General features: G+C 40.2%; 4 protein-coding genes across 4 annotated transcripts; all 4 read left to right on the top strand.

Annotated features, from left to right (window-relative positions):
* The first annotated feature begins 9613 nt into the window (after positions 1-9613).
* LOC133390995 (uncharacterized) lies at positions 9614-12535 on the top strand. The gene is made up of 3 exons (XM_061640510.1): positions 9614-9883; positions 10265-10556; positions 12435-12535. The coding sequence occupies exons 1-3, from the start codon at positions 9614-9616 to the stop codon at positions 12533-12535; spliced, it is 663 nt and encodes a 220-aa protein (XP_061496494.1).
* A 1192-nt stretch (positions 12536-13727) lies between these two features.
* LOC133390994 (uncharacterized) lies at positions 13728-14826 on the top strand. Its single transcript, XM_061640509.1, has 2 exons — positions 13728-14256; positions 14290-14826. Exons 1-2 carry the CDS (start codon positions 13987-13989, stop codon positions 14824-14826), a joined length of 807 nt encoding a protein of 268 aa, XP_061496493.1. The 5' UTR covers positions 13728-13986.
* A 1477-nt stretch (positions 14827-16303) lies between these two features.
* LOC133390993 (uncharacterized) lies at positions 16304-17402 on the top strand. The gene is made up of 2 exons (XM_061640508.1): positions 16304-16832; positions 16866-17402. The coding sequence occupies exons 1-2, from the start codon at positions 16563-16565 to the stop codon at positions 17400-17402; spliced, it is 807 nt and encodes a 268-aa protein (XP_061496492.1). The 5' UTR covers positions 16304-16562.
* Positions 17403-18879: 1477 nt separating this feature from the next.
* Positions 18880-19978, top strand: LOC133390992 (uncharacterized). Its single transcript, XM_061640507.1, has 2 exons — positions 18880-19408; positions 19442-19978. Exons 1-2 carry the CDS (start codon positions 19139-19141, stop codon positions 19976-19978), a joined length of 807 nt encoding a protein of 268 aa, XP_061496491.1. The 5' UTR covers positions 18880-19138.
* Positions 19979-24467: the final 4489 nt, after the last annotated feature.

Here is a 24467-nt window from a genome sequence, read left to right as displayed (position 1 = left end):
GGATCCTAAAAAACTTACTGAGCTACTTTTTCTACAACACAACGGTTTTTAGATTAATTAAGAACTTTAAAATTAAGTTTCAATTGTTTGAATTCAAAGAATGGTCAGAGTAATTGATTAGGAACTTCCAAACGATTTAATCTTTGCATAAATACATTTTTACTCTTAGATTTTATTTGAGGAGTTCTCAATAGTTAAGCTGAAATCGATTTAGTTTATAAGGAAGGGATATGAATTTACATATAAATAAAAGTGGAAAAGCAAAATATAACATAATTCATTATTCATAGCAAATTGTCAAATGTTAATTTTTTCACTTTTTTAATTGCATTAACACCATACAGTTTTTACTACCTGCTGGTGCAGATTTGCAAAAAATAGGATGGAATCTATTTTAATCACACAGTCGTCGTACCAAATCATACCCCACCTTGGGCGTGCGAACGAATCACCGCACGCGATCAGTTCATTTCACTGAGTGAACTGGACCGCACTTGATCTTTAAAAAGAATCAATATTCCCATGTCTAGTATGGACCTTTCATTCACTTTCAACCTCTGTAATTTGAAAACACCTCTTATTCGACAGTCCCATCGTCTCTCAAATAAGAGAGAGTTGACTGTATGTCTTTTTATTAATTTTTTTTTCTTTGGCTCAACAACCGATGTCGGTCAAGGCCTGCCTGTACCCACTTGTGGGCTTTGGCTTTCAGTGACTAATTGATTCCCCCCCATAGCAGGATAGTCAGTCCTACGTATGGCGGCGCGGTCTATTTGGGGATTGAACCCATGACGGGCATGTTGTTAAGTTGTACGAGTTGACGACTGTACTACGAGACCGGCTGAGACTCGACCGACTGTATGTCATTAGCCTATATATTTCAAATAAATCTTTACAGCCACTTCTCATCCTTTGCTAGATTACAACAACTACAGTAGAGAATGAGAGCGATAGTTGGATAGCAACCGTGTAATTGGCGAAATGTAAATGTAGATCATAGTAGTCTTCTTCTTCTTCTTCTTTGGCTCAACAACCGATGTCGGTCAAGGCCTGCCTGTACCCACCACTTGTGGGCTTTGGCTTTCAGTGACTAATTGATTCCCCCCATAGCAGGATAGTCAGTCCTACGTATGGCGGCGCGGTCTATTTGGGGATTGAACCCATGACGGGCATGTTGTTAAGTCGTACGAGTTGACGACTGTACTACGAGACCGGCTCAAGTAGTCTATAACCGCATAATAATTACATTATTATTAGTTGTAATAAAACTTTCAGTTAGAACAGGCGTCGTTACTGTACGATGAATTTGTATTCAGGACAAGAGTGTTTATCTCTTAGGTTCAGGGAAATCGATCGCTACCAACAAATGAAAATTGTCGAGAGCATAGTAAAAGTTTTAATTAACCGCTTAACGGGTCCTTAAATCGGTGAAAACTTCGGCTACAGGTAAATGTCACACAGCGACAAAAGTTCCTATCGATAGAATAAGGGACCGATTGCATTTCACAACATTGTAGAGAATAAGGTTTGTTCTCCTGAACGTAACGTTGTGAAGACAACATACTTTGCTTTCAAAAGTGAAACACATTGTTTGCCACATCAAGCTGTAATCACCAAGCAACACAATAGCATTCCTGGAACACAAAACCAGGTCAAAAATCAGCTACCATCATATCTGGAAAGCAATCTGGCCTGCTAACATATCGTCACCTGTGATTTATCGTGCTCACTCAATCTTTTACTCCTTCTCGTAAACTGTAGCGCATCCGTTCAGTTCGTCGTGTGCACTCGATTCAAATGCTAATTAACAATTAGCCGTCGACCAAATCGTTCGGTCGTAAGAACGCTGTCCGACCAATACCGGCAATGTAAAAGCCACGTGCACTAGTGACGTTGGGTTTTACAAATCCAGCCATCCATTTTCCACTCACTAAAGCATAAATTGTTAATTAATACGCACACGAATAACGACCGGTTGATGCAACTCTCGCAACCAGCAGCATTGATTTCACCTTCCAACAGCTGAATGGTGTGCAGTACTGGTATCACGAGCCAAGCGTGTATGAGTAAGTGTGTTCAATGCACAGCAAAATAGCGACCCCAACACAGTTGCTGCAGTAGCATGAGGTCATCATTACTATATTGCAAAGGTTGCGTCTCGCATGGTGCTACATCGTATGGTGGAACAGGATCGGTACGAAATGCTAGGAACATGGAACTAACGAGTAACGAATCAGGCACAGTTCAATAATTTTCTTAACTACCAATTTGTAAAACTTTCTCTGTCTGAGTACGAACACAATTATACCCCTATAAATTATGTTCATAAAAGCTCTAAACATCGACTGGTTCTGGTAACGATTCCGGCAATGTAAACGAGTTGTTTCAAAAGATATTTCTTTTTCAATATTAATTAATGATTTATGAAATGAACTTTATGAAATGAACTATGAAATGAAATTCACTGTGACCGTTCGGCGTTCGTCACGATATTCATTAAGTTAGGATATCATCAATAAACGATGCGCAATCTCAGATTGCGCATAAATATATCAAATCGAGCCGTTTGACAGATGTATAATTTTTTTTTGTACAGATATATTTATCTTTTGGACTTTGGGCGAATATGTCCAGTGTTCATGATTAATGCATGCAGTTTTGCTGAAGAAATTTAGAGTCCGGGACTATATGAGCGAAATTATTTTCTGTATCGAAAAAACACTATGCTGCTTCTGATGATGATGAGTCCCACCTCTTCCACCGACAATGGATTGAGAGGAACGAATGTATCACTAGGATATTCAAATTAATAAGACATTCTTCATAAATTATTTAAAGCATAGCAAACAACTAGTACGTATTAAATCAGGGAGTTACAGTATCATGTCTAATAGTTCGAAAAGAGCCGTAGCCTACAACATAGTTGGCCACTCAAGGCTTCTGCAACTTACGCCGTTTTTTTATAACGGCTGCTTTGGTAGTTTATTTGAAAAAATGCAACTACCGCTACCGCAGTAACTGACTCTAATTAGTAACTGAATAAGTGTTCGTTATAGCCATAATTGGTGCTATAGCCACAATTGGTACACTATTTTCGCTCTAAAACAAACAAAAATCTATCCGTAGTTTTAAAATATTCATATTGGAAATAATTTGCGTTCTAAAACATTTGTGATTCATTTGTTTCGTGCTGTCCACTTCCGTTAGTTAAATATCATCCTTCTAAAATGTGTTGGAATTAGCAAAATGGTAAGAGATGCCAAACATCTTGTCCAACTAATTGCAACAAACTTCCCTGATTTGTGCTCCTCTGGGTCTCGTGCTGAGACGAAAGAGATACCGAACCAAGCTACCAAGTGATATGAAGGATTATCATGAGATATGAAGTGTATCCAAACACGGTGTTATAAAGTAGGATAAAAAAGTGAAATTTGAGAAGAATTAGCCCCATCAATTTTGCGACTAATTGTCCAGGCTACTAACTCAACCATTGATATAAAACGGAGAATTGAAACTAATAAGTTTACTTACAGGCTTAGCAAACTTGTCACTCGATGTCGAGATGTCTAGATTGCAAGAATAGAATAAGAAAATCAGGTCTACTTTGGAACTAAACTATCCCCCGCTCCTAATTGTTGTAATGTAGGGGGGTTTCCATAACAATATGTCAAGTAGGCAAGTATTTATCCATTAAAACAACTACGTGTTCTTTCGTTTGCACAATCGATTCAAACCTGTCGTTCTCGACATCAAAACCTCTGAAACATTTTAATTCAAAAACGCCAAAACTTTGTCGAAAATGGTTCGAATTCAGTTTTTTTAATAAGCCAAATTAGGTAATGATATGCATTTAGAATTTATTAAAGGAAATCATTTAAATGCAAAACCAAACTGAATGGTCCATCATGAAAACAACCGATAATACAATTAAATTAGATTAGAATAAATCATACCGTTTGACGATCTAAAAATGTATAATACTGATTTTTTGCCAACACTCTAGTGTTGTAAGCACATTTTAAAGTCATCTTCAACAGTTGGGCTGCCGACATCGAAGTAGGCAACAAACAGACAGACCGTCTCGATTGATTTTCCCTACCAGACTTCTAAAACAATAAGCATATTTTAAAGAGCAATCGAGTTCAATTTTTCGACTCAACCATAATCGAGTAAAAGAATAGAATAAGCCCCTTATTTAATGATGTTTATATACTTAGTAAAAAATCAATTTAAAATTTCAAAAATTTCGATAAACACTGGATGAAAATAAAAAAAAAATACTCTCGTGTTCTACACATTTTGGGCTTCAAAAAACATGTAAAAAATATTGCGTAATATTCTACAACAGTAAAATCGGTTTCTAAAACTTCTTACGAATAATTACTATGGTAAGTGTACCAATTAAGGCTATATTTGAAACATTTAAAATTTCTATTTTGCACTCGATACAAAATCAAAGCGATACCAACGACTAGGTCGTTATTGCTGAATAACAATAAAAACTACTTAATAATATAACAAGAATAACAAGCTCAATGGTCATGTTTGGATATTTTTACAAGTGACACGAGATTATAAATCATATGCTTCCAACTATGTGAAAATCCGTCTTTTTCCCGGTCATACATTCAATTTTAAATCGACTAAACTTTATGATGCAACTTCGTATGCAAATGAACGTTTGAACCATTCAGTCCATCTTCAACAGGTGTCGTATGACACAATCAATTATCAATAGCTTTTTCTTGATAGGCAAAATCATGTACACAGGGATATGTCCGGCACAGGTTTAATTCAAGGTCTTTACTTTGTTGAATACCTTGCTGTGTATGAGAGGATCAATCCACGTCCAACGTTTTATGAATCGATGTCTATACATTAGGTCTCTGAGAGACTACAGCATGTAAATATGCTATATCAATTGGACGTCGACGTAATGATACCTAAAGACACTTTGAATCGTACAATAGCTAAAGCCAAAAAATATATCACATTAAGTTACGATTTTCATAAATACATTTTCTAACACTACCACTGTTGGGTTCACCGGTCAAAGCAGATTGCAATCAAAATATAACTTACAAGTGCTGTTGTGTGAATCTGTGTGATACATATTTTCCCACCATCCCAGTTAAGTTCACTTCTGTGATTTACGTACATGCAAGATAAATCGCATACCAGCCATGTTTTGTCAAGAGCAGCACACACGGTACAGGTCATCAAACGATTTCTCCTACTTTATCGCGCTAGAGCGAACGTAACGAAGCAGATCCTGTTAGGACAACATACTTGTGTTTATATGAAAATTATTAATCCATTCCATTGAAGCCAACACAACGAACGACTTCCACAGATTCCGCTGCAACGATGGCTCTGCACCATACACAATTTGCCGTCATGGATACGGAAAGATGCAACAAACTCGAAGTATTTTGCACCATGCAGGTTACCAATTTTGAGCAATCATCGAATACAACAACCATGGTGCTCTCCCGATGCTCTCCCGATCCCTTATTTTGCACTCCACAAACGGTTGCGGCGCTTGTTGCTAAAGCTGTTCCGATATCGAAAAAGGGAGATGATGCTCGTACCTTGCTTGATGGTTATGGTTAGCACAAGACATTCAAAGGTGTAACGAATAGTTTCTTTGAACATTTTTCAGTATTTGCCTGATTAATTTCATCCATACTGCTAACATTTTATATAAATCACAACAATGTAGTTAGGATTGGTATGTTGGCTTCACAAAGTAATATCAACAGTCAAATTTACGCTGGCGATAGCTGAGTGAATTATTTTTCCAACTATTATCCAAGTAACATTAAGATTCACCTCCACACATTCAAACCGTTCAGCGTACCATATCAGTCTTCAGACGGTATCTATCGCCATGCCAAACTCAATTACTGATCAACTTCATAGCAGCGCAAAGCATGGAGGAATCGGAATTGGGTCGATCCGGTACTAAAAGGTGCATTGCTTTATTACTGCACTTTATGCACTGGACGTAAACGACTCGACATAGACGTTTTTACGTTCACCGATCCAGCCCTACCCGTGACCCGTGTCCACATATTTGGCACCGATGCACGAAACACAGACGCACGGCAATATTTCACAAACATAAAAGAATATCATTAACATCGTTTTATCCTGCCATCTAGCTGCGGCGGCCTATCACAAAAATAGCTCCCGTTTAAAAAGTTCACACCCTTCCCTGATAGACTTACTTTGTATACATACACGTGTTAGTTCTACGGCAACAGTTTTCTACGAGACCCAACGGTATCTTATTATAGGTTTTAATTTATGGTGGAAGAGCAACAAATAAGCCATTAAGCAGATAGTTTTGGAAAAGAAACCGATTATAAAATAAGCTCGACTGAAGTTGTATAACAAGTTTCTTGTTTCATATTTTTGCGTTCCACTGCGTAGTAATTCTGCCGAAGAGCTTCTCACTATATATAAAATCGAAAATCGTCACAAAAAATCGAGACAAGGTAAAGCTGTCCGTGACGAATTGCACAAAAAAAAAACAAAAAGCAGGGATGGTTATTGGTGCGAGACTTGATAGCAACATGCTACGCGTTATGTTAAGTAATCGTGTGCACTACAAACAGCCGAATCAGCATCGTCTGCAGAATGATCCACAGTGGTGTTGCTCTTACTGTAGTGTACCTAAAAGGACAGAAAACGCTAGCTATACGATGGAATCTAGCAAAAGTGACCAAGTGATGCTATTACCACCGACGAACCGACGTGACATTTCGAACATAATGAGCTTCAAAAGTTGTCCCCATATTTCGAATGAAAATACGTTTAACACCATAAGCGCCATCCCTATAAGGAAACGCTTACTACACTGACACAGACGAGAAACTGGGGAGAAAAACAAAAAGGAGGATCAGCAAATTCTTACTCGAAATGTTTTATTCATTTCTCACACCTTTTGTTTTGATTTAGTCTCTTCTTTCTTAACAATATTCAAAACTAATCGATGTTTTTTTTTTTTTTGATAAATTCTTTTAAACACGACGTACTCCGCTATTTACGGATTTCTTCGATTGAAACTTCATTGAAAAAGTTCTTTTGGTCCTTTGTGTTAAAACCGGCTCCGGTGCCGTCGGAGCGGAGCCGGCTCCGGAGCCATTGGTGCGGAGCCGGCTCCGGAGCCATGGATGCGGAGCCGGCTCCGAAGTTGGCTCCGAAATTGTCTGGCTTCGGAGCCGTTTTGCCCATCACTAGTTTCAATGTTTACCGGTTGATCAGTCTGAACTCACTGGTTGAACTCCGATGCCCTGCCATCTATTGAAAATGCAAACATTGTTTTCGCTTATATGTTCGGCAGGACGTTTCTATTTACGGTATGCTGTGGTGCTATTTATTTTCGGCAACGCGAATACGGGTCAGTAAATGTTTTAATCAGCAGCTTCTTCTTCATATATGAAAAGTTTCAGCCTAATGGGTATAGCGTAACGCACCGACTGGCTCACAAATTATTATTTTTAACTTAAGTTGTGGTGATTTGCAATATGAAACATGTCGCAGTATTTGTATTGTTGTAAAACTGTTTTAAAGGAAAAATTCGGCAAAATTCAAGGTGTGTTATTGTTACAAGCTTTGACAGAAACAAACAGCATTGAACTGTCAAAAATCATCTTTCACCTTGTACTTTATTTCGAAAGCATTTAGTTTTTTTTAATTTTTATGTTGATTTAAAATTTTTTAGTATTGTGATTTTGTTAAAGTTCCAAACAAGTTTAAAACATTATGCAACCACATAATCTTTAACAACATGATTGTATGGTTTGGTTTATTGTTCTAGTTACAGGCTTCCCCAGCGTTACACGAATTCGAGTTTCGCGAATATTTATTTTTAACTGTTCATATATCAGATTAGCACAATTTTCTCCAATAATTGTCAAACTAAAAATAAATTGCAATTTGCCAAAAGTTTTAAATCGCTTTAAAGACAGATATTTAATGCAATTTGTGCATAACATTCGGTAATAAGTAGAAAAGTGAATAAAATAACTAGATTAAATAACAAATCATGTTTTATCACCTATGTTTATTTATTGTTTACTATTTTTAATTACAATATAATGGAGCTCTGATTGATATTAGACCTTTTGTGCCTTTTACACAATCTTCTATTTGGCGTAACGTCCTACGTGGACATGCCGGCCTATATATAGGCTATCGATACTTAATTCATTACCACGCAGCCGTATAGTGAAATCCTTGCTACGGGGGAACGGTTCGTTTAGGGCTTGAACCCATGGCGGGCATGTTATTGAGTCGTTCGAGTTGACGACTGTACAACGGGACCGCCTTTTATACAATATACTGAATAATTTTAACAGTTTACACGTCATAATAGGGTCATGTTTCAGCCATCGCATGAGAGTGGAGTTCTTAATGTGACCAGGATTTTTTCAAAAAACTTTTCCCTGCAGAAGGACTTATAGTCTAAGAAAACGAATAACGAAAGAGAATTTAGCCTCAATCTTATTTACACTAATCTTTCCTCTATTACATAAATTTATAATCTAGTCTATTTGCATTAATATAGCCTATTTACTATCACCTATGTATATTCCGTCGGTCCGTCGCATCCCATTTTATCTGTTCGTACAGAACCTCCACAATTACAGATTTACAATCTCAAATATATGTTTTATTACCATTAAATTATAAAACGCATCCCAATAATCGCAACATTAATCGAAATAGCTCAGCAATTCCGTTAAAATCGCACCAAACGTTAAAATTTGATATGGAATATGAGAGAAAAATTTCGAATGGATTTAAATACATCGCAACGATTTTTTCGTCCGACGCTATGCGTCAAATTCTATACAAAATTTCGACCGCACATCCGATAAAATTGCTCGAGAAAAAAACCCGGCCTAAGAGAACTAGCATGGATGATTCATTCTAGGCTTGGACCTATGGCAGGCATGATATTGAGTCGCTCGAGTTGACAACTGTACCACGGAATCGCCTCCGAGGTTTGAAGCAATGATTCTAATAAACAAAACTATGTATTCCACGCAAAAAAAAACTACGATTTTTTACGTTTATCCCTTTGCGAAACGGAAGCCAAGATCAAAACGTTTCGGGACCGATGTTTTTTTTCTTGTTTTGTTAATATTTTGCGTTTCTGTGCATGGTACAGCTTTACATGTTACATGTTACAGCTCTACTACTCTCAGAATGACAATATTTTATTTCGATCTTAACTGCTGACTACCTTTTCGCGAACAAAACGCGTTTCTCCTCGGAAATGAGGAAAGGTGCGTTTTGCCACAGTGGTGCATAATCCCCCAGCAACCCCTAGCTGGTATAGAATACATCTTCCCGCTCGATACTTCAGTAGGTCGTACATTTGTATGACCGCTTAGGGCCAAGACATCAAACGTACGACTAACATCGATGAGGAACGTTTATGCGTTTATTTTTTCAAGTGTCCTCTTCGATTGACTGCATGGCTGCCCTTTTACAAACCATGGAGGATCGGATTGGGTCGTTGGAGCGGGAGGTAAAAATGGGTAACCTTAAGCTATCCAGAATGTAGGAAAAATTGGACGAGCAGACACGGCTATTGTCGATGTTGGTCGAGCAAACAGTAGCTGCTCGACAACCCGATGCGGAACGACATTCGGCGAATGAAGATGAGGTACAGGAGCAGGTGCCGCAGCCGAGCAGCGAAGAGCACAACGCGAAAAATGAAACGGAAGAGGATCAGGATGACGAGCAGGAACGTCATGAGGAGCATGAGGCAGCGCCAGAAATCCCGGTTCTGCCAATAAGAACCGTGAATGACTTTTTTGTATTGAACTCTAGCTGTGCCAGAAACGAAGAGTTTGTACAGCAAATGGTAAGAGTAAACGTGGGAGGATGACCATTGTTTATACACAAGAGTTAGGAGCTGCGGCAGCTGCAATGCTATAATTAGCGAATATAATAATTAGCGCATTGAACCATAAGAGATGATAATGCTATAATTAGAGTGCCATAATTTGGCGGCCATCAACGCGTTGGTTGGTGTGCGTTAGAGGGCAACAGCAGAAAGGTGATCGTCCGAACAGCGGGAACCTTCTTCCACGAACGGCAACGGCAGCGATCGGACGTGCGCGCAATCCGCTTAGTTTTTAAGTTATTTGTTAAAATAAAATTAAATGTAAAAAAAATACCGAAACGTCCAACCCTAGACTGATCAACCATTAACCGGAGGAGTTAACCGATTTGTATCTTTCAGGCGGAAGAATTACAACAGGAGGTGGTCGCATCGCAAACGAGAGCCCGGAACGTCAGCCGAGTGATGGAGACGCTCGTCACGTACGACGTCCTTTGCCAATTTAGCTGGATTGGGAGAGGTGCCATCACCGACTGTACGTATTTAAGCGCATTGTCGTCTCTCTCTCTTTCTCTTTCTGTCTCTCCCAAAATCCGAATTGAATCTAAACTTCATTTCTTTTCGTACTCTTTTCTCTTCATTAGACACTCCCAAGCACAAATTCGGGAACAAGACTGGCAGCATCGCTCTGCTGGTGAATACCCCATGTTTTGGGTTAAATGCAGAGCAGGTGGAGAAGGAGCGGCCTATGATAATCGCCAACCTAAGGAACCTTGTTAAATATTCTTCCCAAAAAAAAACGTGGATCTGCCAGACATTTTGAAAATGAAAGCTCCTGTAGGGGGGTGGACGTCGTACGTGACGAGCGTGTTGCCTTTAAGTTTGTGCGGAACATGCGATTGTTAAGGCAGCCCCTAGATGATTTGCTTAAAGAGGGGAATGTTTTTTGCTGGACCCAGAAGTGTCAGCATGCCTTTCTACAATTTAAAAAGATATTGTCGTCCGATCTTCTACTTATGAATTATGATCTGCGATTGGAAATAATTGTCTCAGCAGATGTAGCACCAATTCCGATGGACGATGCAATATCCCATAGGTTGCCAGATGGGAGTGTTACAGGGTTTACCAGTCCAATAAACAACTGTCCACTTGTTTATAACAATAGTCGTTTTGAATAGACACCGCTGTCTACCACTTGCTCACACGTCAGATGGTGTAAGCTACTCTGTCCAATTCAATAACACAATTTTCGCCTTCGATTGCACAACGGTCGGATTCGGCACGGTTTCTTGTGTTTGTTGTATAATTAACAATATTAATGTTTTGATTTATTGAAATTTATGGTTTATACTGCATATTTCTTGAATAAAAGAAACGTGTTTGAAAATGTTTTGTTTTTGCAAAATTTGTCAAAACAAAACAAACTGTGCCGAATCTGACAGTTGCTTATCGAAGGCGAAAATTGTGTTATTGAAATGGACAGAGTAGCTTACACCATCTGACGTGTGAGCAAGTGGTAGACAGCGGTGTCTATTCAAAACGACTATTGTTATAAACAAGTGGACAGTTGTTTATTATGCTGGTAAACCCTGTAAGGTAGTGCAACATGCATCACGTGCTCTGACAGCAACTGAACAGAGTTACAGCCAACCAGGTCGCGAAGGTTTAGCCGTCGTTTATGCTGTTACTAAATTAAATCGCATGCTTTTTGCTAGACATTTCCGCTTGCAAACTGATCACCAACCACTTCTACGGATTTTCGGATCGAAAAAAGGAATTCCCATTTACACGGCCAATAGATTGCAAAGATTTGCACTAACACTGCTCTTGTATGACTTTGATATAGAGTATGTGGAAACAGATAAATTTGAGAATGCCGATGTTTTGTCGCGTTTCATCAACAAGCATGAAAAAAAGAGAAAGATTATGTTATTGCAAGCATTGAGCTAGAAAATGATACAGCAGCTATTTTGCAGAGTGCTACAAATGCTTTACCTCTGGCTTTTTGCGACATAATGAGAGAAACTCAAAAAGATCCGGTGCTTCGATCGTTATTAAACTTCATTCAGAATGGTTAGCCAAAAAAGGAAGTGTAAAGTCCTGAGATGAAATGTTTTTTCGCAAGGCGTGAGAGCCTTTCAACGATCGACAACTGTATAGTTTTTGGGGAACGCGTAATTGTTCTTGCATGTCTACGTAGCCGGGTGTTGAAACTGATGCATAATGGGCACCCCGGAATCGAAAGAATGAAGGCAATAGCTAGGAGTTATGTTTATTGGCCCCTGATTGATTCAGATATAGCTGAAATGGTCAAATCTTGCAAAGCGTGTGCTTCTGCCGTGAAAACTCAGGCCAGGGTATTGGAGCGTTATAAGGCTAAGTGCAGCGCTCCATGGCAAAGAGTCCACATGGACTTCGCTGGACCAATTGATGGCTTGTATTTTCTACTAGTGATCGATGCTTATTCCAAATGGCCTGAGATAATTTCAACGACAAGAAATACTGCAAAGGCGACGGAAGAAATGCTTCGTGGTCTTTGCTCTCGTTTTGGTATGCCGAACACTCTCGTTAGTGATAACGGGCGACAGTTCACGAGCTACCCGTGCAGCATCCACGTCGCTCTTCGCGTGTCAGAGAACGCCACCGTGGATGGAAGCGTACCGGCAGTATTAAGAAGGGGGGATGTTGGCAACCACCCTGTGCCTGTACCGCTGTACCAAGACAGCTCGCAATGACAGTTGTACTGTACTTGTAGAGGTGTGTGTGCGGTGCAGGACACGATCGACAGATCGTTCTACGAAGAGAGATCGATGACCGTCCGGACAGAACAGACCACCTTTTTAACGTGTAATATTATTTGTTATAAATTAAATTTTAATGTGTTAATAAATAAGTAATAGTACCAAAGAACACAAAACTGGCAAACGGCGGGGAGACGATGTATTGTTGCCAACGATGTAAACCTTCCGTTCCAAATTTGTCGCAAGCAATTCCCGGTCCAGGTTTGCTAGGCAATGACTATAAACAAGACGCAAGGCCAATCCCTACACCATCTTGGTTCGTACACTACGTACACACGTTCGCGAGTGACATCAAGGAATAACGTGGCGGTGCTGATAGTGAATCCCGATTATGATCTTGAGGGTGTCACAGTGAGAAACATTGTTTACCACGAGGTGATTAAAAAATATTGATACAGGTAAATTATTAATTAATCAATCATAGTGCCCGTGATGTTTAAGGAAAACCTGTTTTTAAGTCTAACAGGAACAATAGTAATACTGGCATACTGGTAGCATACAATGTGGCACCATCTTTCTTGCTTATTCACAGCAAATGAAAAATGAGAAATCATGTTCAATAAATAAACACAATTAATAATCATTTCAGTCGGAAATGAACTGTCATCATAGTTTGCGTGTTCAGGAATTGTTGTTTATGAAAATTCTTACAGATGAGAGATTTTATTACTCTGAAATCGCTGTGTAACCCACTAACCGGGGAAAATAAACTAGTTAATTTAAACACAAACACCATGGTTTGATACACCACCCGATGTTTCACTAACATCCATTGAAGGATGTTTAGCATGAGTGCAGAGGATTATATCGTCCACAGTTGAGGACAGCTCTCATTACTGTTTTGTAACCGTTGCACTATAAGGCGACCTCGAACAAATCGGGATCATAAGTCATTTTTGTACTATTTACAATGTGTATCATATCGAATCTTGTCTGAAATAGTCAACATTCTTGTCGTTGGACAAGACGTTGGAAATCTAGATGGCGCCATTGTACACCGTTTTTACAGGGGTTTTCACATATAGAATACATAGAATAGAATACATCTTCCCGCTGGTATAGAATACATCTTCCCGCTCGATACTTCAGTAGGTCGTACATTTGTATGACCGCTTAGGGCCAAGACATCAAACGTACGACTAACATCGATGAGGAACGTTTATGCGTTTATTTTTTCAAGTGTCCTCTTCGATTGACTGCATGGCTGCCCTTTTACAAACCATGGAGGATCGGATTGGGTCGTTGGAGCGGGAGGTAAAAATGGGTAACCTTAAGCTATCCAGAATGTAGGAAAAATTGGACGAGCAGACACGGCTATTGTCGATGTTGATCGAGCAAACAGTAGCTGCTCGACAACCCGATGCGGAACGACATTCGGCGAATGAAGATGAGGTACAGGAGCAGGTGCCGCAGCCGAGCAGCGAAGAGCACAACGCGAAAAATGAAACGGAAGAGGATCAGGATGACGAGCAGGAACGTCATGAGGAGCATGAGGCAGCGCCAGAAATCCCGGTTCTGCCAATAAGAACCGTGAATGACTTTTTTGTATTGAACTCTAGCTGTGCCAGAAACGAAGAGTTTGTACAGCAAATGGTAAGAGTAAACGTGGGAGGATGACCATTTCAGGCGGAAGAATTACAACAGGAGGTGGACGCATCGCAAACGAGAGCCCGGAACGTCAGCCAAGAAGCGATAGATGTATTTTTGCTGACTTACAGGAGTACACCTAATAAGCTGTTAGAAAACCAGAAAACTCCAGCGGATGTTATGTTCAACAGAAGGATACGCACAACTTTAGAGCTGCTACGATCACCACCGCGACCATCGCCAAGCACGTATACTTCTGAGCATAATCCCAGAAAGTTCAACGCTGGTGATCCTATATATGCGAAGCTTTATGAAGTCAACAAATGGAGCTGGGTTCCTGGTGTGATTGAAGAGCAGATCGGATGTGTGATATTTAAGGTTTTAACCACATCTGGCAGAACGCTCCGTTCACACATAAATCAGCTGCGTCATCGGTACAACACAAATAATCAACTAGATGAAATGGAGTCTACAATGTTCTTCAATGGATTGTTAGATGCTTGGGGTATTAGTCAATGTTGTTCCTCATCACCAGTACCTGATGCCTGTTCCAACCCTAAGCCGTCCTTGTATTAGTCTATGTCATCAGATGCACCATCCTTGAGTGTACCGTCATCGTCGTCATCAACTGCAGCATCGCAGTGATCATCATCAGCAACAACATCAACACAGCCATCGTCATCGTCATCAATGTTATCGTCTTCAGTTTTACCGTCTTCTGCGAATGTTTGTCCGGAGCCAATTGAATCTTCTGAGGTTGCGACGAATGACGTAATATCATCTCTACCCGTGCAGCCTCCACGTCGCTCTTCGCGTGTCAGAAGAACGCCACCGTGGATGGAAGCGTACCGGCAGTATTAAGAAGGGGGGATGTTGGCAACCACCCTGTGTCTGTACCGCTGTACCAAGACAGCTCGCAATGACAGTTGTACTGTACTTGTAGAGGTGTGTGTGCGGTGCAGGACACGATCGACAGATCGTTCTACGAAGAGAGATCGTTGACCGTCCGGACAGAACAGACCACCTTTTTAACGTGTAATATTATTTGTTATAAATTAAATTTTAATGTGTTAATAAATAAGTAATAGTACCAAAGAACACAAAACTGGCAAACGGCGGGGAGACGATGTATTGTTGCCAACGATGTAAACCTTCCGTTCCAAATTTGTCGCAAGCAATTCCCGGTCCAGGTTTGCTAGGCAATGACTATAAACAAGACGCAAGGCCAATCCCTACACCATCTTGGTTCGTACACTACGTACACACGTTCGCGAGTGACATCAAGGAATAACGTGGCGGTGCTGATAGTGAATCCCGATTATGATCTTGAGGGTGTCACAGTGAGAAACATTGTTTACCACGAGGTGATTAAAAAATATTGATACAGGTAAATTATTAATTAATCAATCATAGTGCCCGTGATGTTTAAGGAAAACCTGTTTTTAAGTCTAACAGGAACAATAGTAATACTGGCATACTGGTAGCATACAATGTGGCACCATCTTTCTTGCTTATTCACAGCAAATGAAAAATGAGAAATCATGTTCAATAAATAAACACAATTAATAATCATTTCAGTCGGAAATGAACTGTCATCATAGTTTGCGTGTTCAGGAATTGTTGTTTATGAAAATTCTTACAGATGAGAGATTTTATTACTCTGAAATCGCTGTGTAACCCACTAACCGGGGAAAATAAACTAGTTAATTTAAACACAAACACCATGGTTTGATACACCACCCGATGTTTCACTAACATCCATTGAAGGATGTTTAGCATGAGTGCAGAGGATTATATCGTCCACAGTTGAGGACAGCTCTCATTACTGTTTTGTAACCGTTGCACTATAAGGCGACCTCGAACAAATCGGGATCATAAGTCATTTTTGTACTATTTACAATGTGTATCATATCGAATCTTGTCTGAAATAGTCAACATTCTTGTCGTTGGACAAGACGTTGGAAATCTAGATGGCGCCATTGTACACCGTTTTTACAGGGGTTTTCACATATAGAATACATAGAATAGAATACATCTTCCCGCTGGTATAGAATACATCTTCCCGCTCGATACTTCAGTAGGTCGTACATTTGTATGACCGCTTAGGGCCAAGACATCAAACGTACGACTAACATCGATGAGGAACGTTTATGCGTTTATTTTTTCAAGTGTCCTCTTCGATTGACTGCATGGCTGCCCTTTTACAAACCATGGAGGATCGGATTGGGTCGTTGGAGCGGGAGGTAAAAATGGGTAACCTTAAGCTATCCAGAATGTAGGAAAAATTGGACGAGCAGACACGGCTATTGTCGATGTTGATCGAGCAAACAGTAGCTGCTCGACAACCCGATGCGGAACGACATTCGGCGAATGAAGATGAGGTACAGGAGCAGGTGCCGCAGCCGAGCAGCGAAGAGCACAACGCGAAAAATGAAACGGAAGAGGATCAGGATGACGAGCAGGAACGTCATGAGGAGCATGAGGCAGCGCCAGAAATCCCGGTTCTGCCAATAAGAACCGTGAATGACTTTTTTGTATTGAACTCTAGCTGTGCCAGAAACGAAGAGTTTGTACAGCAAATGGTAAGAGTAAACGTGGGAGGATGACCATTTCAGGCGGAAGAATTACAACAGGAGGTGGACGCATCGCAAACGAGAGCCCGGAACGTCAGCCAAGAAGCGATAGATGTATTTTTGCTGACTTACAGGAGTACACCTAATAAGCTGTTAGAAAACCAGAAAACTCCAGCGGATGTTATGTTCAACAGAAGGATACGCACAACTTTAGAGCTGCTACGATCACCACCGCGACCATCGCCAAGCACGTATACTTCTGAGCATAATCCCAGAAAGTTCAACGCTGGTGATCCTATATATGCGAAGCTTTATGAAGTCAACAAATGGAGCTGGGTTCCTGGTGTGATTGAAGAGCAGATCGGATGTGTGATATTTAAGGTTTTAACCACATCTGGCAGAACGCTCCGTTCACACATAAATCAGCTGCGTCATCGGTACAACACAAATAATCAACTAGATGAAATGGAGTCTACAATGTTCTTCAATGGATTGTTAGATGCTTGGGGTATTAGTCAATGTTGTTCCTCATCACCAGTACCTGATGCCTGTTCCAACCCTAAGCCGTCCTTGTATTAGTCTATGTCATCAGATGCACCATCCTTGAGTGTACCGTCATCGTCGTCATCAACTGCAGCATCGCAGTGATCATCATCAGCAACAACATCAACACAGCCATCGTCATCGTCATCAATGTTATCGTCTTCAGTTTTACCGTCTTCTGCGAATGTTTGTCCGGAGCCAATTGAATCTTCTGAGGTTGCGACGAATGACGTAATATCATCTCTACCCGTGCAGCCTCCACGTCGCTCTTCGCGTGTCAGAAGAACGCCACCGTGGATGGAAGCGTACCGGCAGTATTAAGAAGGGGGGATGTTGGCAACCACCCTGTGTCTGTACCGCTGTACCAAGACAGCTCGCAATGACAGTTGTACTGTACTTGTAGAGGTGTGTGTGCGGTGCAGGACACGATCGACAGATCGTTCTACGAAGAGAGATCGTTGACCGTCCGGACAGAACAGACCACCTTTTTAACGTGTAATATTATTTGTTATAAATTAAATTTTAATGTGTTAATAAATAAGTAATAGTACCAAAGAACACAAAACTGGCAAACGGCGGGGAGACGATGTATTGTTGCCAACGATGTAAACCTTCCGTTCCAAATTTGTCGCAAGCAATTCCCGGTCCAGGTTTGCTAGGCAATGACTATAAACAAGACGCAAGGCCAATCCCTACACCATCTTGGTTCGTACACTACGTACACACGTTCGCGAGTGACATCAAGGAATAACGTGGCGGTGCTGATAGTGAATCCCGATTATGATCTTGAGGGTGTCACAGTGAGAAACATTGTTTACCACGAGGTGATTAAAAAATATTGATACAGGTAAATTATTAATTAATCAATCATAGTGCCCGTGATGTTTAAGGAAAACCTGTTTTTAAGTCTAACAGGAACAATAGTAATACTGGCATACTGGTAGCATACAATGTGGCACCATCTTTCTTGCTTATTCACAGCAAATGAAAAATGAGAAATCATGTTCAATAAATAAACACAATTAATAATCATTTCAGTCGGAAATGAACTGTCATCATAGTTTGCGTGTTCAGGAATTGTTGTTTATGAAAATTCTTACAGATGAGAGATTTTATTACTCTGAAATCGCTGTGTAACCCACTAACCGGGGAAAATAAACTAGTTAATTTAAACACAAACACCATGGTTTGATACACCACCCGATGTTTCACTAACATCCATTGAAGGATGTTTAGCATGAGTGCAGAGGATTATATCGTCCACAGTTGAGGACAGCTCTCATTACTGTTTTGTAACCGTTGCACTATAAGGCGACCTCGAACAAATCGGGATCATAAGTCATTTTTGTACTATTTACAATGTGTATCATATCGAATCTTGTCTGAAATAGTCAACATTCTTGTCGTTGGACAAGACGTTGGAAATCTAGATGGCGCCATTGTACACCGTTTTTACAGGGGTTTTCACATATAGAATACATAGAATAGAATACATCTTCCCGCTGGTATAGAATACATCTTCCCGCTCGATACTTCAGTAGGTCGTACATTTGTATGACCGCTTAGGGCCAAGACATCAAACGTACGACTAACATCGATGAGGAACGTTTATGCGTTTATTTTTTCAAGTGTCCTCTTCGATTGACTGCATGGCTGCCCTTTTACAAACCATGGAGGATCGGATTGGGTCGTTGGAGCGGGAGGTAAAAATGGGTAACCTTAAGCTATCCAGAATGTAGGAAAAATTGGACGAGCAGACACGGCTATTGTCGATGTTGATCGAGCAAACAGTAGCTGCTCGACAACCCGATGCGGAACGACATTCGGCGAATGAAGATGAGGTACAGGAGCAGGTGCCGCAGCCGAGCAGCGAAGAGCACAACGCGAAAAATGAAACGGAAGAGGATCAGGATGACGAGCAGGAACGTCATGAGGAGCATGAGGCAGCGCCAGAAATCCCGGTTCTGCCAATAAGAACCGTGAATGACTTTTTTGTATTGAACTCTAGCTGTGCCAGAAACGAAGAGTTTGTACAGCAAATGGTAAGAGTAAACGTGGGAGGATGACCATTTCAGGCGGAAGAATTACAACAGGAGGTGGACGCATCGCAAACGAGAGCCCGGAACGTCAGCCAAGAAGCGATAGATGTATTTTTGCTGACTTACAGGAGTACACCTAATAAGCTGTTAGAAAACCAGAAAACTCCAGCGGATGTTATGTTCAACAGAAGGATACGCACAACTTTAGAGCTGCTACGATCACCACCGCGACCATCGCCAAGCACGTATACTTCTGAGCATAATCCCAGAAAGTTCAACGCTGGTGATCCTATATATGCGAAGCTTTATGAAGTCAACAAATGGAGCTGGGTTCCTGGTGTGATTGAAGAGCAGATCGGATGTGTGATATTTAAGGTTTTAACCACATCTGGCAGAACGCTCCGTTCACACATAAATCAGCTGCGTCATCGGTACAACACAAATAATCAACTAGATGAAATGGAGTCTACAATGTTCTTCAATGGATTGTTAGATGCTTGGGGTATTAGTCAATGTTGTTCCTCATCACCAGTACCTGATGCCTGTTCCAACCCTAAGCCGTCCTTGTATTAGTCTATGTCATCAGATGCACCATCCTTGAGTGTACCGTCATCGTCGTCATCAACTGCAGCATCGCAGTGATCATCATCAGCAACAACATCAACACAGCCATCGTCATCGTCATCAATGTTATCGTCTTCAGTTTTACCGTCTTCTGCGAATGTTTGTCCGGAGCCAATTGAATCTTCTGAGGTTGCGACGAATGACGTAATATCATCTCTACCCGTGCAGCCTCCACGTCGCTCTTCGCGTGTCAGAAGAACGCCACCGTGGATGGAAGCGTACCGGCAGTATTAAGAAGGGGGGATGTTGGCAACCACCCTGTGTCTGTACCGCTGTACCAAGACAGCTCGCAATGACAGTTGTACTGTACTTGTAGAGGTGTGTGTGCGGTGCAGGACACGATCGACAGATCGTTCTACGAAGAGAGATCGTTGACCGTCCGGACAGAACAGACCACCTTTTTAACGTGTAATATTATTTGTTATAAATTAAATTTTAATGTGTTAATAAATAAGTAATAGTACCAAAGAACACAAAACTGGCAAACGGCGGGGAGACGATGTATTGTTGCCAACGATGTAAACCTTCCGTTCCAAATTTGTCGCAAGCAATTCCCGGTCCAGGTTTGCTAGGCAATGACTATAAACAAGACGCAAGGCCAATCCCTACACCATCTTGGTTCGTACACTACGTACACACGTTCGCGAGTGACATCAAGGAATAACGTGGCGGTGCTGATAGTGAATCCCGATTATGATCTTGAGGGTGTCACAGTGAGAAACATTGTTTACCACGAGGTGATTAAAAAATATTGATACAGGTAAATTATTAATTAATCAATCATAGTGCCCGTGATGTTTAAGGAAAACCTGTTTTTAAGTCTAACAGGAACAATAGTAATACTGGCATACTGGTAGCATACAATGTGGCACCATCTTTCTTGCTTATTCACAGCAAATGAAAAATGAGAAATCATGTTCAATAAATAAACACAATTAATAATCATTTCAGTCGGAAATGAACTGTCATCATAGTTTGCGTGTTCAGGAATTGTTGTTTATGAAAATTCTTACAGATGAGAGATTTTATTACTCTGAAATCGCTGTGTAACCCACTAACCGGGGAAAATAAACTAGTTAATTTAAACACAAACACCATGGTTTGATACACCACCCGATGTTTCACTAACATCCATTGAAGGATGTTTAGCATGAGTGCGGAGGATTATATCGTCCACAGTTGAGGACAGCTCTCATTACTGTTTTGTAACCGTTGCACTATAAGGCGACCTCGAACAAATCGGGATCATAAGTCATTTTTGTACTATTTACAATGTGTATCATATCAATTCTTGTCTAAAATAGTCAACATTCTTGTAAAACATTATTTTAGACGTTGGAAATCCAGATGGCGCCATTGTACACCGTTTTTACAGGAGTTTTCACATGTTAGAAATATTTTGGTACACAATATTATTGGAACTAAAGTCTCTATAAGGCCGAAGAACGAGATTTTCTAGAGTATGAAGACTAATACCTTGAGTATGACGCTATAAAGGCCGGGCTACTTTGATCGTACTAGCGCATCTGGCGGCGGCTGGCCTTTGACCAAAAACCAGTAAACAAACAGCTCGGTGAGTATGTTCGATATTTTGTTGTGTATGTTTTTTTTGAAAATATGTGGTAATTTAACATACATATTGTATTTCTAGCCATGGAACAAGCAGGAAGCAGTCGACGCAACGAAAAAATAGTAAAAATAGTTTTAGTAAGAAACTCCTTTGTAGCTGTTTCCGTATGAAGGATTTAGGAGCAGCATAGCACTGCCTAGGTATAAGAATTCAACGGACAAAAGACATCATCAAGTTGGATCAAGAAGTCTACATATAATCTATTTTAAAGAGGTTCAATACGGATAAATTTAAACCTGTGACAGTTCCAATCAACAACAGTGAGAAGCTAACCAAGGAAGAAAAGTCCGAAGAGTAACACTGAAATTGCTGTGATGAAAGATGTGCCGTTTCAAAAAGTTGGGCTGATGGATGTTTGATGTATTTGGAACAAAGTACTCGACCACACATTCTATACGCGGTGAACATGCTGAGTCGATTCAACAAAAATTCCAGACAAAAACACTGGAACGCAGTGAAGCATGTTATGCGCTATCTTCTATCTATATCGCTAAGAAATAAGTTTTCTCAATTTTCTAGCTTTTTAAGGTATTATTATGATATTTTGTTATTTCTTTATAAAGATAATCATTATTTAACATGATTTTAGACATTTGACATCTGAAATAAAATCGCATGCGGCGATGCGGCAATATCAAATGATTTTGATGTTGCCGCATCGCCGCATGCGGCAGATTTGCAAGTGCTGTCATTAACGTCAAATCCCATACAAAAGCTTGCGGCAAAATCGCATGCGGCGAGGTTCTGACCGTTGCTTTACTGTGATGCTGATTGGGGATCTGATCCAGATGAACGAAAATCCACCACTGACAACATCTTTATGGCGCAAGGAGGAACTATTTCATGGATGTGCAAGAAGCAACCAACGGTAGCCTTATCTACGTGTGAGGCTGAATACATTTTTGTATCGGTGGCGGTACTGGAAGCCTCATGGCGGCGCGGACTTTCTGCGCAATTGACGACTGCGGATGAAGTCATTGAAATTCGTTGTGACAACCAGAGCTGCATTGTGATCGCTAAGAATGGTGGGTACCATCCACGTACGAAACATATTTATATACGTCACCATTTCATGAAAGATGCTCTCAGCCGGGGGGGAGGGGGGTTGCATGAAAGATGCAACTGACGCGAACAAACAACTTCTCTAAATACAAGTGACAGTCCATCAATCAATCCGGAACGCTTTTGTTACCCAAGTGCCACGTCGGTTCGTTGGTGCTATTACAATTCTACTGATCATTTTAGTTGAAAACAACTCTGCTGTAATAAAGGAAAATTAGCAGCAATATTTGAAAGTTTTGGCGTTAATATGTTGACGTTTTTTGAGAATGTCCTCACAAAATTTGAAAACGGGAAAATTTTTGCATTGAAATGAAATGAAGCATCTATTTCTCTATTTTTATCTTTTTTTTATAACAAAGCATGAATTATAAGTAAAAAAAATAGAAATCAAATGCGAACCACGTGCGACATCATATTGTTGTAGTTGGATCTTACATTTATGTGCAACAAAAGCGCCAGACGGGTTCAAGCAGAAGCGGGCATTTAAAGATTGTATGCTCTGTATCCGCTCAGCTCATGCTTTAGCAAAAACAAATCCTGCCGATATCTAGAAAAAAATTTGACATAAATGCATGAATTCTCGCAAAAGGCGTCGAATGTATGAGATCGATTGAAAATCAGACAGTCTCCTTTCATTAAAACATGACCACAAGGCTTCCTCAATAATGATCAATGAGTTGCTTAAATTGACAAATTATACTTCAATTTTTTAAGTGTTAGTACACGACTTAATTGATACTTCATGTGCATAAAAAACCTTATTTTAGTGCCACCAGTTGTGACGATAAGTACGATCATCACATTACATTACAATACATGTTCCAAAAATTTTCAAAATGGCGTGACTTGGTTTATCATGGAATTTTAAAATGTTGGTATGATTTTTGATTGGAAAACTAGACATCCGAGTTGGTCTAGAGTTACGAACAGATAGAAGTTAATAATTTACAGTAGCCCCATAATTTGTAGGCTTCCGGTAGATTCTGCTGGGCCTTGGCTAGTAAATATAACATCTTTTTTTCTTGCTATTTGCTTTTCTTAGATATGTCCGAGTGCAATGGCGAGTGGATTTAAAAATATCCGTCGATTTATATCTATTTTTTTTATAGATCGTATCGTAAATCCGTAATCGAACGTAGCTTGAAATTCATGTAAGTATAATGAAGAAGCCACTCCTCGCTACTAAAATACTTTTAGCTAGATATTTCATTTTATTTCATTTTAGATATCATTTTACGATGCGCTTATTTTATCATCTCGGCATGGCATGCTTTGTAGCGAGTACTTCCATCATTGAAGTAATATTTGAGAGTAAAGTAGAACACCATCGAACAAACACCAATTCGACCAAAGCATATATGCACAGGCACTCTGATAAATTCCTCACTTTCAGTATAAAATCATATTTGGTTCGGTTGGTACACTGCTCCTTGCTTGCTGGCAGAAAGGATTCAATAGTTGTTACCTATGTATCAGATTTGGCGCAGAAAATATTTTGTTGGAATCCTGTAGCCTTCAAATCTTCGTTTTAATCCATGAACTGGCTGCCACGTAAGTTTTTTGGGCTTCTTTTTTCGTGCTACGCCTGGGTAAAACCACATACAATTTCTGCAAGATTTCAAGGCATACTAGAATTTGCTATGGAACAAACCGTCAAATTGTGTGTCGATGTATTGGTGAGAAAGAACACCATTAGCCCAACTTAATATATACACTCAATTTGAATTCGATGCAAACGGAAGGAGA

Source organism: Anopheles gambiae, chromosome 2 (genome assembly GCF_943734735.2).
Source record: "Anopheles gambiae chromosome 2, idAnoGambNW_F1_1, whole genome shotgun sequence".
Lineage (NCBI taxonomy): Eukaryota > Metazoa > Arthropoda > Insecta > Diptera > Culicidae > Anopheles > Anopheles gambiae.
This window is presented reverse-complemented; position numbering and strand designations above follow the sequence as displayed.

Bases quoted from the DNA above. Each gene is read 5' to 3' on its own strand.
- LOC133390992 (XM_061640507.1), top strand. From the start codon at position 19,139: ATGTTGATCGAGCAAACAGTAGCTGCTCGACAACCCGATGCGGAACGA. The intron at 19,409-19,441 runs GTAAGAGTAAAC...TGACCATTTCAG, and splicing joins AAGAGTTTGTACAGCAAATG to GCGGAAGAATTACAACAGGA.
- LOC133390993 (XM_061640508.1), top strand. From the start codon at position 16,563: ATGTTGATCGAGCAAACAGTAGCTGCTCGACAACCCGATGCGGAACGA. The intron at 16,833-16,865 runs GTAAGAGTAAAC...TGACCATTTCAG, and splicing joins AAGAGTTTGTACAGCAAATG to GCGGAAGAATTACAACAGGA.
- LOC133390994 (XM_061640509.1), top strand. From the start codon at position 13,987: ATGTTGATCGAGCAAACAGTAGCTGCTCGACAACCCGATGCGGAACGA. The intron at 14,257-14,289 runs GTAAGAGTAAAC...TGACCATTTCAG, and splicing joins AAGAGTTTGTACAGCAAATG to GCGGAAGAATTACAACAGGA.
- LOC133390995 (XM_061640510.1), top strand. From the start codon at position 9,614: ATGTTGGTCGAGCAAACAGTAGCTGCTCGACAACCCGATGCGGAACGA. The intron at 9,884-10,264 runs GTAAGAGTAAAC...TGTATCTTTCAG, and splicing joins AAGAGTTTGTACAGCAAATG to GCGGAAGAATTACAACAGGA. The intron at 10,557-12,434 runs GTGAATACCCCA...CACTCTCGTTAG, and splicing joins CTGGCAGCATCGCTCTGCTG to TGATAACGGGCGACAGTTCA.